Below are 18019 nucleotides of genomic sequence, written 5' to 3' on the forward strand. Positions count from 1 at the left end.
AACCTAAGTTTTTATTGACTCCTGCCTTTCTTACGCCTTAAGAATGGCTCCCATCCTCATGCTCCTTCTGTTTGTTTTTTTTTCTTTTTGACGAAGATTAGCCCTGAGCTGACATCTACCACCAATCCTCCTCTTTTTGCTGACAAAGATTGTCACTGAGCTAACATCTGTGCCCGTCCTCCTCTATTTTATACGTTGGATGCCTGCCACAGCATGGCTCGATAAGTGGTCTTCCGTCTGCACCTGGGATCTGAACTGGGGAACTCTGGGCCACTGAAGCCAAGCGTGCAAACTCAACTGCTATGCCAGTGGGCTGGCCCCGCTCATGCTCCTTTAAGCTGACATAGTTAAATAAAGATTATTATGCTGATAGGATTGTATCTCTATGCCTTAAATAAATATTGGAAAAGGCCACACGGCACAAAATGGGGTACATGCTAAAATCTTATAAAAAGTACAAGGACGGACTTCAGAAACATGGAATTTTATAAGGTAGCTAGAATGGTCTAATATTTTTGGATAGTAAGACAATTATTTCCACTAACAAAGGATATGCATAGATAGCAAGACACTGTACGAAAGCCATTTATTTAGTTAAAATATTTTTAGCATTATAAAGTTAAAAATAGGTAAAAAACAGAGGAAGAAGAATTTATGATATACCTATTCCCATTCAATTTTCTTGTCTTAGAAGAAATCCTTGATTTAACAGAGAGCGAAAAAACTAGCTTTAATTAAATAAAATTCATGCTGATTCAATTACTATGCATGTAGCATATCCATATTCAGATAACTTTTTATTACTGTGCCCTATTTTTACTGTTCATTTAAGACAAAGAAAGTCTAATATTTCAGCATAAAAATTTCATTAAGGTATATTGATATTTTTAGCAATATCCATGGAGTCTACATTGTGAGAAAAACTTGTGACGTTGTCTTGTATCGAGGCTAGTTTTTCTTTTTTAACTTTTGCTTGCTTCTTTTGGCTTGCTTGGTCTTTCATTATCTAAATTATTTTTGAATAGAGGCCAAAGCTGACTTGCCTCATGTTAAATTTGTATCTATTGTAAACTGAGTAATTATGTGTGTATGTGTATATAATTAACATATTAATATGACATATATCAATATTATGTATAATTTTTTCCTTTTATCAGATAAGAAATATGTCTGAGTTTTGAGAGAATCTGGTAGTACTAATTTTGTTTCTAGGACTTTAATTAGCCTAATAACTAGCTACTTATGAAGACAAGGAGGGACAATATGCTCAGTGGTAGAGAGCTTAGATGGAGTTAGAGCTCCTGTGTTTGTACCATAGCTTCATCACATACTATCTGATATGACCTTGGCCAATTATTAAAATTCTTTCTGTCTCATTGTTCTGATCTAATCTACAAGAAAAGTTCATATATAATGGATTATTGTGAGGATTAAGTAAATTAATACCTGTAAAGTGCTATGACTGGGACATTGTAAGTGCTGAACACATTTTAGTTATTACTAAATCTCCATTATCAGTTTTCCTGGCTCCCTGACCACACAATCTGGCCTGCAGAACCGTGTTAGATGGGTAATGCATTTTTAAAAATTAAATTTCAATGGTTTTGGGCAGTGTATATATTCTCTAATGTACCAATCCCCACCATTCCCTATTGTCCTGTAACAGTCTATTGCATATAACAGTGTTAATGTGTCAGTGTTAGCAGCCTGTCCCCTGAGGCATTTGAGTTCAGAACATTTTGATAATGTCTACTCCTAACTATCTTCACTTGCTTTATAAGGGATTCTTTATACTTTCCGTCATCAAATCATTGGATCTGTTCGGCCTGACAGAGCTCTATTATGTTTTCTATCAATCTGATCTAATCAAACTTGAACCCAGACTACGCCAAACAATAATATTTTTGAACTGTAAGCTCTAAGAATCACCATGAACACTATTTCTGTTTTCTCTCATAATATACTTCAAGGTGTAGGATAGGATTACCAACAGTATAGTCTAGTAATATAGTGATTGGCATCCTCTCAACTTTCTGAACGTGGATATGAAAAATAAGTCACTGCGGGGGAAAGCACTTGTTGAGCATCACACTCCACACTGCCGATGTAGTAGTGTTGTACTCTGGATAAAGTCATTCTATTGCACCTTGCATTTTGAAACATTTTGCTTGTCCATTCAGATTAAAGTTCTCATAGTAGCAATCCCTTTCCTTCAAGAAGAGATGCCAGTGTTTGAAAAGAAAAGTAACAATTGGTCTATGGTAAAAGTAAGCTTGAAAATGTTTGCATTTGAATATTATCTATTGAATCAGAAGTTGATATAATGAACAAATTTTCACCTATGAAATTATATGAAGAGCAAATTTGGGTTCGAAAGCAGTTAATATTAACTATACAACATATACATATTAAGAAAATACTAAAATGATGATGGTTTAAAATAGGGCCCGGAATAATATACAGCCATTGAAAGTGACACTGCAGCTCCTTCTGATTCCTGATATTGGAAGATTGTGTTACTAGGATCAACCCTTTATCTGAAAAGAAGAAAAACACCAGATAAAAAATAAACACAAAATATACTAACAAAATTTGTCATTTGAAAATCACTAAAGGGCTACAAATATAATGGGGAACTTTAAGGCCAAATTTTTTGGGAAAGACTGAACCTAGAGTGCTAAGCAGAGTTTCACAGTAATTCCATTTTTCCTTGAGGGTTTTTTTTTTTTACAATACTGTACACTTGAGCTTCAGCTCAATAACCTCAAGGGATGAAGGAGGGTAGAAAGTTAGTTCCATAGGCTACACAAGGTGAGAAGTCTTATTAAGACACTTTCTCCACCTCAAGCTGAGATCTCAAAGGTCACAGATTCAGAGCAATGACACACTAGAACTAACTCCCACCCCTCACTCCAAATCACAGAGCATTTGAGAGACTGTATCTGTGCCGAGCAGAGCAGGAGAAGAAAAGTGAAAAGGAAACAAAATCATAGAAATTGTTTTTATAGATGAGTCTTTGTGTATATTTACACACTGGACATCAGAGTCTGGATGGAGCAGGGAACCTCAAGCTATGAATGACATTTGAGATGGTTTCCAATTATAAGGGCCCCCAGGTGTCAGACACATACAAACACAGAGCCCTTTTGGAAGAGATATTACCATCACAGGAACCTGAAAACTCTCAAATTTTCTTTTTTCATGGGTAATTGACTATTACACACTCATAGATACCTAGGCACACAAAGAAACAAGATGATTAAGACCTATACAAACAACAGACAGCAGCAGAACCACAGAGACCTCGGACAATAGAATTATTATAAAAAGCTTAGAAGACTCTTCTTACTGTTTTTAAAAATATGTAACCTTGGAAGCATCATCAGATAACACAAAATAAATATAGATATAGGAGGCTCAAAAAAGAACTAAATCAAACTTGTAGACATAAAAATATTCAACAATAAAAATTAAAATTTCACAGGTGTTTTAGTAATAGCCCAGTTGCAGCTTCTTAGTGCATTCAGCCTACTATAACAAAAATACCATAAATTGGGTGGCTTATAAACAACAAACATTTACTTTTCACAATTCTGGAGACTGGAAGTCCAAGGTCAAGGCATGGCAGATTTGGCATCTGGTGAAGGCCCACTTCTTGGTTCATAGAGGATCCTTTTCCATTGTCCCTGACACATGGTAGAGGGAATGAGCTAGCTCTCTGGGGTCTCTTTTACAAGTGCATTAATCCCAATCATGAGAGCTTCACTTTCATGACCTAATCACCTCCAAAGGCCACACCTCCTAACCTTGGGGGTTAGGATTTCAAATAGGAATTTTGGGAGGACACAAACATTCAGACCAAGCATGCAGCAAAAGAGAAAATTGGTAAACAGTTCTAATGAACTAAAGAAATTATTCAGAGTGGAGAGCCAAAGTGTAACCTTGGCCCTGATATTGGTTCCCCTACAATGCACCTGGCATGTATGGGGTTAAAACTAAAAGCCTGCATTCCCAGTTCCCTGGGTCTTTAGTCACAGGCATATGTAAATGTTTGTTTCTTTAATCTCTAACTCCCTGAACTTTACAACTAAATAAAAGTTACAAATTGTTAAAGCCCGATGGCCTCAAACTGGGCTCCCACTCAAGTTATAGCTAATCCCAGGACCTTGGGGTTCTTTTACAGAAAAACTAATGTCCAGAGAATATCAAGAAACCAAAGCTTCCCAGGCCCAACTCCTCGGCTTCCTGATGTCAGAGTCTACCTTCTACCATGGAGATAAACAGCCAGTGACACTCATCTGAGAAATCCTTTGTCTCCTCTGCTGGAAGCAGTCCCAGACACAGGACGATGAGAAAAAGCCGACCAAGAAGTCAACGGTCCTCCGCCTCTACCTAAAACTCCAAATAAAAACCCCTACCCATTTCTTAACAGGGAGCAAGCAACTTTTGGGGCACTGGCTCTTTGCTTTTCTCCCTCTGCCTGGCAAAGTAAAGACTTCCTTTTTCTCCCAAGACTTTATTCTCATTATTTGGATTGGCATCAAGATCAGAGACCGAACTTTCAATAACAAAAGGGAAAATGACAAAGCAGGGTAAGAGACATGCAAAGTTGTAACATGTTTGATTGAAGTTCAAGAGGGAGGGAAAAGAATAAAAAAAATAATATTTGAATAAATAAAGCTGATAGATTTTTACAATTTACAAATGAGACTAATTCATGAAATCACGGGGCTCAGTGAATCTTTAGTGACACAAATATGGAGAAAGCCACATCTAGATATATGAGTGAAGCTGCAGAAAACCAAAAACAAAAAAAAAATCTTAAAAACAGAGGAAAAAGACAATGGAATAAAGATGAGGGGGGATCATTGTTTTCAATCAAATGAAAGAATTCTATACACAGCAAAAAAACCTCTCAGTATGAGGGCGGAAAAGACGTATTCAATAAAACAAACAAAAAACTGAGAGTTTTTCACCAACAGAACATCTCTAAAGGTACAAAGCAATTTCCTTTAGAAAGAAGAAAGTGATTCCACATGAAAAGTTTGAGATGCAAGAAGAAATGATAGTCAAATAGCTAGTAAATATGTGGGTAAACGTAAAAGACCAAGAACTACATAAAAAAGAAATAATAATGCCTGGTGCAGTTAAATAACGGCATTAGAATTAAAGTGCTAGACAGAAATAATGTGGAAGTCAGGAGGGGGTCTAAATTGGAGTTCAAATTATCTAACTTTTTTTATTATGTAAGGAGGAGAATGAAGGTTTTGATAACTTTTAGATTTTGATAAGTATGAGTATTATAATTTCTAAAGCAATCACAAAATTAGAAGCAAGCATTTAACTTTCCAACTTGCAAAATGAAAAAATGGAATAATAAAATATATTAATTCAATCCAAAAGATGGCCAAAAAGAGATAGAAAAAAGTATATAGATAGGAATATATATGGAATATGTAAGACAAATAGCATAAAATAAAATGGTAGATTGAAATCCAAAGCTATCTGAAATTATGTTTAAGGAAATAAAGGGGCTAAGTTCTTCAGCTAAAAGAAGAAATCATTAGACCGGAAAAACTCCACATCCAACTATATGCAATTTACAAGAAACATAGAGAAAATCTAAGAAAACAGAAAGGTTGATACTTAAAGAATAGAAAAACACATACTTAACAGATATGAGCAAAAGATTCTGATGAAGGTATGTTAATATTAGAAAATAGACTTTAAAGCAAAAACCATTTCTAGAGATGGAAAATCAGTTTATACTGATAAAATATTTAATTCTCCAAGAAGATATAATATTTGTATGCACCTTGTATGATAGGTGGTGAAACTATAAAGAAAAGAGCTGACTGATTACCTTAAAAGTCAGGATAATGGTTATCGCAAGGGAGGAGGGTGTGATTAGAAAGAGACACTGAAGAGCCTTCTGGAATGCTGGCGATGTTTTCTTTCTTAATCTGAGCAGTACTCACACAAGTGTTAACATATAGCTATCAGTAAAATAGTATACACACAGGTTTTATACATTTTCTGCATGTATGGAAGTTCTTGTGTTATTAAATGAAAAAGCAGGCTGTATAATAACATGTGCACAAAGTCATCTCATTTTGTTTTGTTCTATAGATGTAGTCAAATGATATAAATGAAATTTTGATCAAGAATTATCTCTGGATGGTGGTTTTATACTTTCTTTTTCTTTCACCGTTTTCCTATAACATGCGTTGTTTTTGAAAGAAGGAAAAAAATGAATAAAAACGAACTACTACTCAGAAATAGAAAATAGGGTTTCTAGAGAGAAGAGAGGTTGGTAGAAGGATGTGTGTCAGCCTTGAAAATGGAAAATGAATAGCTTTGTGGGAAGTGAGACATAGATACTCAATGAGAAGGAAATACTTGGAAAGCAGCAATGCTGAAAAGGATTTAAGGGTGAGTATGGACAGCAAATTAGATAGAAGCTTGCAGTGTAATGTGCCAGGAATGAGCGCCAATGCTATTTTCAGCTCCAAAAGCACAGGCACCACCACACAGAACAAGGACAGGCAGCCTTTTTTAATATAGATTTGGAAAATCTGACTCTAAGGCAACAATTTTATATTAAACTACTTTTAGCTTAAACTAGGTACAAGGAAGAAAATAGCCACCATGACCTAAAAATGATTATGGTTATATGGAATTCTCCAATGAGATAATTTTCTCATTCTTGCTTTGTAGAGGTCACAGCCTTTATTAATGGCAGCCCCAAGTTTTACCAAGGGTAATGGTAAAACATGTATATTTGAAAATTTTTCTTTAGGATTTTTTTCAAAAGAAACACATCACAATAGCCATGAAAGATATGAAATTAAATCTGCACAGGAAGCTTGCATGCCCTCAAGAATTCAACTTATTGGAGAAAGCAAAGCATAGGAATTTATAAAAGTAGGAGAAATGAATCCTGACAGAAGACTGGCTTCTGAAAGGAGACACAATGTCCTTTAGACATTGTGAGCTCGAAGTGAAGATAGGCATGTAAACAAGGGTAAAGAGAAGGCAAAAAAGGAAACTAACCAGTCATTCCTGGTTTTGGAAGTCAGTAAAAAATACCAGAGAGCAAGAGATATTTAAACCTTGAAAATCAGAGCAAGGGAGAAAGAGAAGGGTATTTCTGGGAAAGGGGAACAACAGGAGACGTGAAACAGCCTTGTGTATTTGGATGTATAGCAGTTTGGTTTTGTTGGGAGCAAAGAATGTGAAGGCTGTTGGAATTAGAAGCTACACAGAGACTAAGCCCATGAGCCTCCTTGGATGGATCTCTCTCCCTTGGCCAGACTGCTACAGAAACAGAGCGCTGAGCTGAATAAGGAAATGGCGGGTTGGTAATGGTGTTCGGGTAGAGTAGGGGAATACAGGAACTCTCACACAATGCACGACTGCTTTAGGGTTTTCATCTTTCAGGATAAGATCAAGAAGAATTAGCACAATGGGCCAAGGGATAAACAGACTGGAATAAATAACACAACCAAAAAGAAAAATATTGTAGAAAGTTCACAGGGGGAACAGAAGGGAGGAACCTCAAACACTTGGAAATCACAAAAAGGTGGTTACTCTGAGTATGAAACTCATTTGATCAATAAAGAAGCAAGGAGAAAGAAGTTCTGCTAGTCCCAACAGAAACACTATTAGTTCACTTTCTAACATAGTCAGTGGTGTTGAATCATCTTAGAGAGAAAGTTTATCAATAAAAGAAGCTATCCAAAATAGAAAGGTAGGGATCCAGCAATGTAAGCATCTGCATTACGTACACAGAACTTTCCACAAAAGAATTACACTGAGTCTGGCAGGCATTGGTGAACATTTTGGCAGCATTCTTTGAGGGGAATAAGGAAATTCATCCAACATCACTGTGTTTTAACTTATGCTCATCATAAAGCCTTCTGAGTAATAATTGGTATTTTTTATATATCTTGAGAAAGGGAAGTCTAGCAAGGGGATATATGTAAACCATTTTTTGGGAAGATTGCCAGACCAGAGATTCTGGCTAATATAGTATCTCTTGTCAACTTCGTTAATGGAATTCTTCCATTGAGAATCTAGTTTTGCCACTGTGCCTTTATAATACAATTTCTTGACCTGTAAGACAGATACTCTAACTACAGAATACAGTAAAATTACAAATAATCCTACCCTTTGGAGTCTCTTGGCAGTGTCACTCAGTTTCCCATGGCAACCATACAACCTCATTGCCTCTGTCCCTTTGGATTTTCTGCGTTTTAAAAATAGGCTAACTTGTCTAAAGGAGGGAAAGTTATGGTCTTAAGTAGAAATCACACAGCTAGAAATACTTCAATAAAATGATTACAGGAAGCGTGTGGATATAACAGTTGATCGAAGCACAGCTACCCAGGCTGCAAAATAAACTTAGTTCATCTCTAGTTTCTACCTTCCATTACGTACAGGATGAAGGAGGTGATATAAAATGGTAGAGGATTGGCAGTTTTCAAACTTCTATTTTTTAATCCACAGGAATTTTTCCTCAAACTAAATTACGTAAACTTGTCATGTAACAATATCAGAGTGAAGGGCATGGTCAGAAGCAGGAAGGAAGAGCCAGGAGTTTTGCTGGCTAAATTCTTGCCAAGGCCCGTAGGACCCCAGCACATCCCAAGGAGTCCTCAGGGCTCAGTTTGAGAACAGCTACCAGAGTTGAGGAACCTGGGAGGAAAAACAAAGTAATATAGGTTCTGATTTTGGCTGCACAAAATCAGAATGGTTCTGGTGACTTTATTCCTTACTTAATGGAAACAGCTACCCAACTTACCTCTGGGCAAAGGAGAAAGTCATTTTCATGACAGAATGGACATGGGAATAATTTTAAGTTGCATGAAGCATCAAATAAAATATATAAGGTTTAGTCTAAACTCTCATATTTGGAAATGCAAAAATCCCCTCATTACATAATCACTCTCAATGGCGCTGTTTAAAGGCCATTGTTCTAAAATTTTTAAAAGAACATATACAACTTCAGGGACAGATTTATATCCATTTCTAAAACATCAACCTTTACCTTTGCTGTGAGATAGAGAAATTACAAATCATCCATTCATGAAATAATTATTGAGCACTTACCATTTGAGAAACACTGTGTCACTATATTCATCACAGTGTCATCCAAAACTCCATAAATTAGGTGTCTTTCAGAGGTGTTTTGTTTGTTTGTTTGTTTTTATTCAAGGAAAGGATCCATCCAACCTGTTTCTTCCACTCCCTCCCCATTTTTTTTTTTGCTAAAAAGTAGTTTAACCTAATCTCGTACTCAGTTCTTTCTGATAAAATTATCTTCTTTCCTTCATTATTTGGTTTGCATCATTGACTATCATGGTTATACTCTAGCTTTTTATTATGTCATCCCAAATACCATTAGTAAATCTTCTTAACTAATACTTCACTGATTTATATTATTAAATATAATATTTAGTTTATGATGTTCCATTTAAAACGGAAACAATCACTGGAAATATCACTGACCAGGACATATTCCTATTCCCTTCAAAGCCAAGTCAATGCGAGGAAGCAGTAGGAAATAGCAGCATCTTCTTTATATTAAATTCAAACTCAAGGTTATAACTTCTCTAAAGGTGCACAGTGATATCTATAAGCCAAGGCTTGAATAATAGAGCAGTATCTTGGTCTGGATGAAGACATTGCTCTATCATTACGAAGGAAATCCACCACTACGACACATGGACATTTGATGCACACATAAACCACAGTGTTCCAGAAAGGCAGGTGGGAGTCACTGCACAGGGATTCTTCAATTCTTGGAAGCCTAAGGCTGACCTCTAGGACCCTCAAACTAACATAGGATTGATCTTATTTTTCTCTGCAAATTTTCTTTTGTTGTTGCTGTTAGGTACCTAGGTATGAAAATACTGGCTTGAAAAAGAATGGAATCTAGGAAGTAGGTCTCCAGTTTTCAAATGATTTTTATCTGGATGTGACTTTGTTTTTCTTCGGAAAAGCAATGGCGTCAGCCTTAATGCATTTTTACCTTTCAAGTTTCGAGAGTTTGAACTGCAGCATTTACCTTGATGCAGCGCTGCAAAATCCCAATCTGGTTGGCAACTGCAGCTCTCCTGCATCAGGAATATTTTTTCTTGGAACGTTCTGACATGACAGTCAAGTCAGCTTCAATTAATGAGGATACTTAAGATTGCTTGTGATACACATGCCTGTGAGGAAGGCCTGCATGTCCACACTGGAGAAGTGGTAGTACCTGACATAGTAATAATTCTGCCGTGTGCTGGATAAATTGATGACTTTCTCATTTCCCCATCTGCTAAAATATTTAAGCTTGATTCACTATCTGATTCAGGAGGTAAAAAGCAAGGGCAGAACATATGAGGCAGCATGAGGCTGATTTACAAATCTTCCCATTTTAAGTCTAACCTAGCATATCAGCTACCCTTGAAATAAACAAGATCACCAAAGTGGATCCATATGCTTCTCACTCTGAGTAAAAGTGTGTTATGTAACAGTACTCCTCCTCATTCCTAAACTCCAACTACCACTGAGGAAGCTCATTAGCAGTAAAAAGTGCAATAGACGGAGGTGGATTCCAAAGAAAATGCAGAATTTTAAAGAGGCAGGATATAACTACTACTAATGTTGGATAGTGCTATACAATAAAAAGTACATACTATTCAATGCTACCTCAAATGCTTGGCATAAAACTGAACTTCTTACTTCTTATGCCAAGATCTGTTTCCTTCCCATCTCCTTCAAAAAGTCTATAAAAACCAGTTAGTGAGACAATGTCTTAACTTATTAAAAAACCTCTGTCCTAGAAGGTCCATTTCAAAACCTCAAAAGAAGAACAGAGATCAATACAAGAAAATTAAAACTAAAGAATAACATATAAAAAATAAGGACACTAAGATATCAAAGCTAAAAACAGCAAAAAGTTAAGATTTTTCTTGCTCTAAGAACTTTAACTTTCAGAAGGCCATCAACAAGTCAATGTTTGCAAATTACCTAATATAGGCACTTTGGACTAGACGCTGGAAAAGATGCCAAGAGACCCAATTCCAGCCCCCAATGAGCTAAAAATCTAGATGAGATGATATATAGCCTAGGTGTCAAATAAATGATTTACTGATTAAAGAGTAAAGGTGGAGAGATGTTAAAAACCAATCAGTCCAACTTCTTCATCTTCTGAAAGAGAAAACATGGGAGGTCCAGGGAGAAAAAGTCACCTAGTGGATAAGAAGCAGGGGCTGCACTGGACTCCAAGTCTTTAGCCACCAAGCCTCTAATTATAGGGATATTTTGACATTACTGGCCAACCTTTTCCCAAAGGAGATAACTGTTTATCACCAAAAGCAGGGTGGCTGCAATTAACGTGGCTGAAAAAGAGTTGAACACTCTTGATGTCATAATAAAGCCCTTTCTCTTCCAGCAATGGGGTCTTTTTGGGATGGCTTTTGATAGTCTGAATAACCTCAAGTAAATCAGGCCCTGTAGCAAAACCAACTTATTGAGAAACATTTCCAATACAATAACATAACCATTAAGAAACTTCAGTCAACCATCAAGTCTTGGAGGACCCTTTATGCGTTAAACACTGTGCTGGTTCATATCTAGAAAAACAGAAGTGCCCAAGAAGTAACACCTTATATCCCTGGTAACTCTGCCACTCCCTAAGTCCAGATACTGCCTCCAGCAGAACCAAGAGGAACAGCTACTTATGCTTCTGATGGAGAGTTGCCTCCCCATCAACAAACCCCCACCTATCACCATGATCTGCTTAAGACATTGGTCCAAAGAAGTTTCTAGACAGTGTTTTTCATAAAAATTTTGACTGTGGCCCACAATAGGAAATATACCTTACATCATGACCTATTACACACATATATATTAAACTGAAACAAAAGTATGGCATAATAATACTTACTCTACTATGTGTAACGCTTTCTGAAATTTCCTATTCCTCTTTATTTCCCTTTCTTCTCCTTAAGTGAAATATGAATGTGGATCATGATATATTGATTTAATGACTCTTTAATAGATCATATCTTATTTAAGAAACACTACGAGACCATTCATTCATTAATTCCACATATATTTATTGAGTGCCTACCCTAGGCCAAGTACTGCTTGAAGTACTGGAAAACAGCAGTGAATAGAACAAAGAAAATTTGCATCCTTTTGGGGCTTACATTCTATTGCAGGGAGACAGATAATGAACAAGTCAAAAAGTAAAATATATTGTATATTAGATATTAGATAGAAAATTGAAGCAGAGAGGAAGACAGGAGGTATTCGTGAGGAACTTGCAGTTTGGATAGAGTGGCCAGCAAAGTCCCCACTGAGAAGGTGACATTTGCATAAAGTCCTGCATGAGGTAAAGAAACAAGTCTGAAGACATCTAAGGAAGACCTTTCCAGGTGCAGAGGAGAGACAGAAAGGTTGAACCTGAGGTCAGAAGGATAGCAGACACCAGATCTGTTGGGCCTTAGAAATCACTAATAGATGGGAAGCCGTTGGAGGATTTTGAGCAGCTAAGTGATATGATCCGACTTACAATTTAACAGAATCACTTTGCTGGGTGGGACCATTGGTACTACTGTGAAGTCATACATCTCCCCTTACAGAGCAATCACAAAGGCCCACAATTCTCAGGTCTTTGCTTGGAATTCTTTTCCCCTGACAGTTTTGTACATCCTTGATCTGACCATTTTCTTATGCCTCCAATCCTCCCCCTGCCCTTTGGAACTCAGTCTATCATCACCAAGATTCTCTACCTCCAAAATCTGTTCTCCAAATATCATCTTTACCTTCTTGTTCGAATGAAAACCTGCCAGTCCCTGAGTACACTACTTTCCTGACAGCCCTCTCATTGGCGACTGTTTTGTTCTCCTCCTCCTCCCGCACTACTGGACCCAAAGCATCATAGGTGTTATCTCATATCCCATAACAGGTCACAGGTGTTGTTTCTTTGTCTTCCTTAAAAACACCCACTCCTTTGAAGTGTAGGCCGTGAGCTATGCAGATTATTCCTCCTAGTTTTTTTCATTCATTTACAGACCTCAGGATCAGTTTCTCTCATTTGCTAAAGATTTAACATGGAACTCAATGTGTCAACAGCCATCATATCATTATCTTTCCAGCTTATGCACACAAAGACTGTGTGGCAGATTACATTTTCCAAAGATGGTCACAACAGTAGCTCCCATTCCACATATTCTTCTTCGGTGTGACTCTGCCACCCTCTCAACTCTGCCACTCTCTCAAGAGATGGAATCCTATTGCTTTTCTCTTGAATCTGGGCTAGCCTTAGTGACTGGGACACAGTCAATAAAATAGGGCTCTTGTGATGCTATGCAGCTTCTGTGTCTAGGCCAGCCCTACAACTAACACCTTGCTCTCTTGCAACACTTTTCCTTGGAGCCCTGAGCCACCATCTAAGGAGTCTGACTGTCCTGAGAACAGCATGCTGGAGAGGCCATATTTAGGTGCTATGTTCAACAGTCCCAGTTGAGATTCTCCTCCAGAAATCCTAGACTTGGCACCAGCCATGTGAGCAAAGAAGCCATCTTGGAGGTGGTTGTTTTAGCCTCAGCTATTCCAGCCCTTGGACATTCAAGTCACCCTCAGCTGAGGCTCTAGACCTTGCAGAAGTGGAGGGAGCTGACCTCACCGTGCCCTTTCCAAATCACTGACCCACAGAATCCACGAGCATAATAAAATGGTGGTTGTTTTACACACTAGGTTTTGTGGTGTTTGTTATACAGCAATAGATAACCAGAACAGCCTCCAACTTAAAACAATTCTCTGACTCCACAAAGAATCAAAATATTTTGACCCTATCAGTTTTTCACTATGATGTTGATAGGGAATAAATCCTCATTGCCTTTATTGTTTGGCTTAGTTTATGTGGAAGAGACCGTTGATGCTCATAAAATAATCCATTTTCTCTCCTAATTTTTCTATACTGCCTTGCAGCTAGCTTATGGACATATATCTAGTTCTGGCCAATAGAATGTGATGAGAAGAAACTGTATTACTTTAGGTACAGGGTTTTATAAGTAGATGTGATTTCTCTAACTCTTCTCTGTTTTGTGTGCATGGCTGGGAGCACAAACTCTAAGAAGACAAGATGTTGCAAGATGGAAGCATCCTAGATCCCTGAATCTCTGTTGGAAAAGAGTTCCCAAAGAGAGCTTCCTGACCTACATCAAACCACAATATGAGCAAGAAAGCCATCTTTGTTGTGTTAAGCTTAGTAGATTTAAGGCATTATTTTTTATTGCAACATAGACTAGTTGATCCTAACTAGCACAATTTCATGATCTGTCATTATAGTCACGCTTTGCATGCACTATGAACCCTCTCAACTTTTTTTCTGGGAGTTTTTTTCCAATTAAATTAATCTCAATGCCTACTTAACTCCTTCCCCAAGTAGCTAAATATGGCTGGAGGAGGGGACTGACTCAGCAATCACGCTGACTGATTTCTTTTTTTAATTCATGAACATAAACTTCTAGTGGGCCCTTGTGCTTCCTGGTTACTCACCTAGATTTTCTTCTTTAATGCATTCACCAATTTTCCAAAGTGACCTATTCAAACTCCCTTCCTTTTCTTCAAATCGACACCTCGTTTTCCAAATTTATTCTCAGCTGATGATTTGCTTTATATTTTACTGACAAAGTTGAAGGCACAGAAGAGAATTTCCACATGCTCCCAAACCCACATATACCAATCTATCTAGATCCATCCATACATCTGGCTTTCCTTTTTCTTAACTGTAGATGAATTGTCTATGCTCTTATATAACGCCAGTGACTCTAGTTGTGCTCTGAATCCAGCCCCATCTCTCCTACTCAATGACATTTCTTCTGTAACCTCTTCCTCTCCTTGCTTTACTATGAAGATTTCTCTGCTGCACATTCCCATCAGCATACAATCATTGTTACTTCTCGTTAATGCAAAATTCCTTGCAAGAATTATGTTTACGCACTATCTTCACTTCCCCGTCTCCAAGCTCTATTGAACCTCCTTAAATTACCCTTGGCACTCCCAAAGCAGCTCTTGTCAAAGTCACCAGTGACCTTCAAACTGCTAAATCAAATGACCAATTTTCAGTTCTCGCTGGACACAATTTGTTACCAGCAACAATTGATCTCTTGCTCTTTCATGAAACACCTTCTTTATGTGGTTGCTGTGACACTATTCTCTTTTGGTTCTCCTGCTGTCTCATTGACTGATCCTTCTAGCGTCATTTTCTGAATCATCTTAATCTTCCTCGTTTCTAAGCATTGGAATGTTCCTGGGCTCAGATCTCAGACTTCTCTCTTCCATCTATATTTATCTTTCTAGTTGATCTTATCAGATTCCATGGCTTTCACTATTAGCTACAACATGATGAATCCAAAATTTACATTTCTAGCTCCAACTTACAGATTTTACTTCTGAAACTGATCTGCATACTTGTACAGTGAATATAGTCTTATATAGCTAACCCCAAATTTTCCTACTTGGAGGCTTAACAGGTATCTCTAACTTAGCAGGTAGAAAACTAAGCTCTTGATATTCCCTACTACAACTTACTCTTCCCACGATCTCCCTAAAACAGTAAATAGCAACTGCTATCTATTGGTTACTTAGTCCTCAAAGCTTAGGGTCCTCCTTGACTCCTCTTTCTCTTACACGCCATGTACAGTCCTTCAGCAAATCCTGTCAATTCTATTTTCAAATATATATCCTGAGCCTAATCCCTTTTTACTACTGTCACTGCTCCCATGCTATTCCATGCCAACATTATATCCCATGAAGATTTTGCAATAACCTCTAACATAGTCTCCCTATAACCACTCTTGCTCCGCTGCAGACTAATTTCCATATTGTAGTCAAAGATGTGTTTAAAACGTGTCAGATCACATACTCCTGTCTCAAAATACTTCAGATAGCTTTCCATCTAAAGTATTAAGTTCTCAGTGCCCCAAATGACTCAGCTCTATACTACTTCCCTAACCCCAACTCCTAATACTCAGACTGTTGCCCACTCTGCTCCTGTCACACCCCCTATCTTGCTCTTTCCTAACTTCAGCAAGCAAGGTCCATTCCCAAAGCCTTTGCACACACACTTCATTTTGTCAGAGACACTCTTTTCTCAGGTTGCCACGTGGCTCCTTCTTCGCCTCATTTAACTCTCTGCTTCAATTCCACTTTTTAGAAAGGCTTTCTTCTGACTACCTATGCTCTTTATCCTCTATCCTCCTTTATTTTTATACTTTATATCACTTATCAATAATATAACTTAGTTTATATTTATTTGTTTATTGTCCAATGTCTCCCCATTGCAGTTCTAGAATGTAAGATCCATGCGGGCAAAAACCCGATCAGTTCTGTTCAATACCTGTTACTCTAGAACCCGAAATACCTAGAATATAGTAGGTGCTCAATAAATATTTGAATACATTAATAAGTAAATAAACATGGAGCTCAGTTTTAGATGATGAATGAAAGCGTCATATCTGGAAACCCTGGGTTCACCTGAAAAAACCCAGTCATCTGCATGTGTCCAGTGGCATCAAGCTGACTAAAATGACTCCTGGTGTATAAAGCAAACTCTGATGGACAGCAAAAATAATAGTGAACCAAGGCTACTAATGTCCCTGGCAACTATCCACAGAAGATCAGCAAGATACAGCAGGAGCCAGCTTGGCGTCTGTGTGTGATATTAGCCCATATTTCTCCTTCCAGAAAGAGGAAATGCATCCACATAAAGCAAATGAGGTGAAAAAAAGGCTGACAATGGATTATAAATTAAATTAGTGGCATTCTCATTGGTTCATGCTTATACAGAAAAAGGACGTTAAGCTGGAGCTAAATGGGGTCATTTCAGGCGTTTTTAAAAAATTATTACAAGCTGGATTTTTCTCTCTGGAATCTTTTCTAGAGAGAATATATATGCCTATAATTATTTTTTTTTCTAAACCTAAATCTGGAACATTCAATTTGACAAACATAAATTTGCTTATGGTGACACCAGGACAAAATATAAAAAGTGGTACAGGCTTAAAAAATGCAGGATATAAAAAGTACAGTATATATGCCTCTGAAATGACATTGGGGATATAAAGTGGACGAATGATCAGAAAAAAGAACAAGCAGATGCAGTACAGAAGGAAGATAAGTAGTCAGACATAAGATGGCTGAAGAGCAGAACACCATAAGTGTCACCAGATTCAGAGACAAATTTTGATGAGGATGAATGGTTTGAATCCTGGGGCAGAATGGAGTGAATATTCACTACCTCAAGGAAATCCTTGGAGGAAAATAGGAGTAGAAATAGATGTTTACAAAAAGAGTTGGCCTTCTTTCCCTTAGACCCAACTAAATTTGGATTATGTACTTTTGACACTATGTAAACTGTAATTCATCAAAGGACGAGTTTCAACCAACACTGTGTGTACCACTAGAAGATATACACCTGCCAAACTCAACTAACTGATGCTCAGCAGCACATTCCACCTTGCCACCTTCACACAGATGTGCTTTGTGTGTCTGAGGCTCTGCAGGCAGGGCTGCGATTTTTCTACTCTACAGCCTCTGTCTCTCCCTCTCTCTCCTCTCTCTCTCTCACACACACACTAGAAGTCAGCAAAGGAGAATGCAGATTAGAGGTTTGAGGATAATATATACTTTAAATGTTTCTATAATTGAATGATCGAATTCTAACTTCAATTGAAGAATGAAATGAATAATATTGTAGGATGCTCCAAATTTAATACTGAAGAGTCCAAGTCCTTAATGTAATATATGAAGAACTAGGACGAAAGGACTATATTTAACTTGCCCAATAAAACGTACAAAGCTGGTGGGGAAGCTGGAATGAAAACCTGAATTTCCCAGCCCTGTGGAATATTCCTTTCATTTCACTAGTTCTCAATCTCAGTACCTTTACTATTATGACCATAATAAATAAATAAGTCTATATTTAGAGGTCTCTTGTTGTTCTGGCTTCAGAACATAG

The 18019-nt window shown here is 37.5% G+C and overlaps 1 protein-coding gene across 5 annotated transcripts in view; it reads right to left on the minus strand.

Moving 5' to 3' along the window:
• Positions 1-18019, minus strand: part of PTCHD4 (patched domain containing 4) — a 185382-nt gene that overhangs the window by 114799 nt on the left and 52564 nt on the right. Inside the window, exon 4 of one of the 5 annotated variants that reach the window (XM_070245660.1) lies at positions 8473-8697. The exons of the other annotated variants lie outside the window; for them this stretch is intronic. Within the exon in view, the coding sequence (XP_070101761.1) occupies positions 8609-8697 (89 nt within the window). The 3' untranslated portion in view covers positions 8473-8608. Of the gene's footprint in view, positions 1-8472; positions 8698-18019 lie in introns of those variants that run through there. 5 annotated transcript variants of the gene reach the window in all.

The sequence above is a fragment of the Equus caballus genome, chromosome 20, assembly GCF_041296265.1.
Source record: "Equus caballus isolate H_3958 breed thoroughbred chromosome 20, TB-T2T, whole genome shotgun sequence".
NCBI lineage: Eukaryota > Metazoa > Chordata > Mammalia > Perissodactyla > Equidae > Equus > Equus caballus.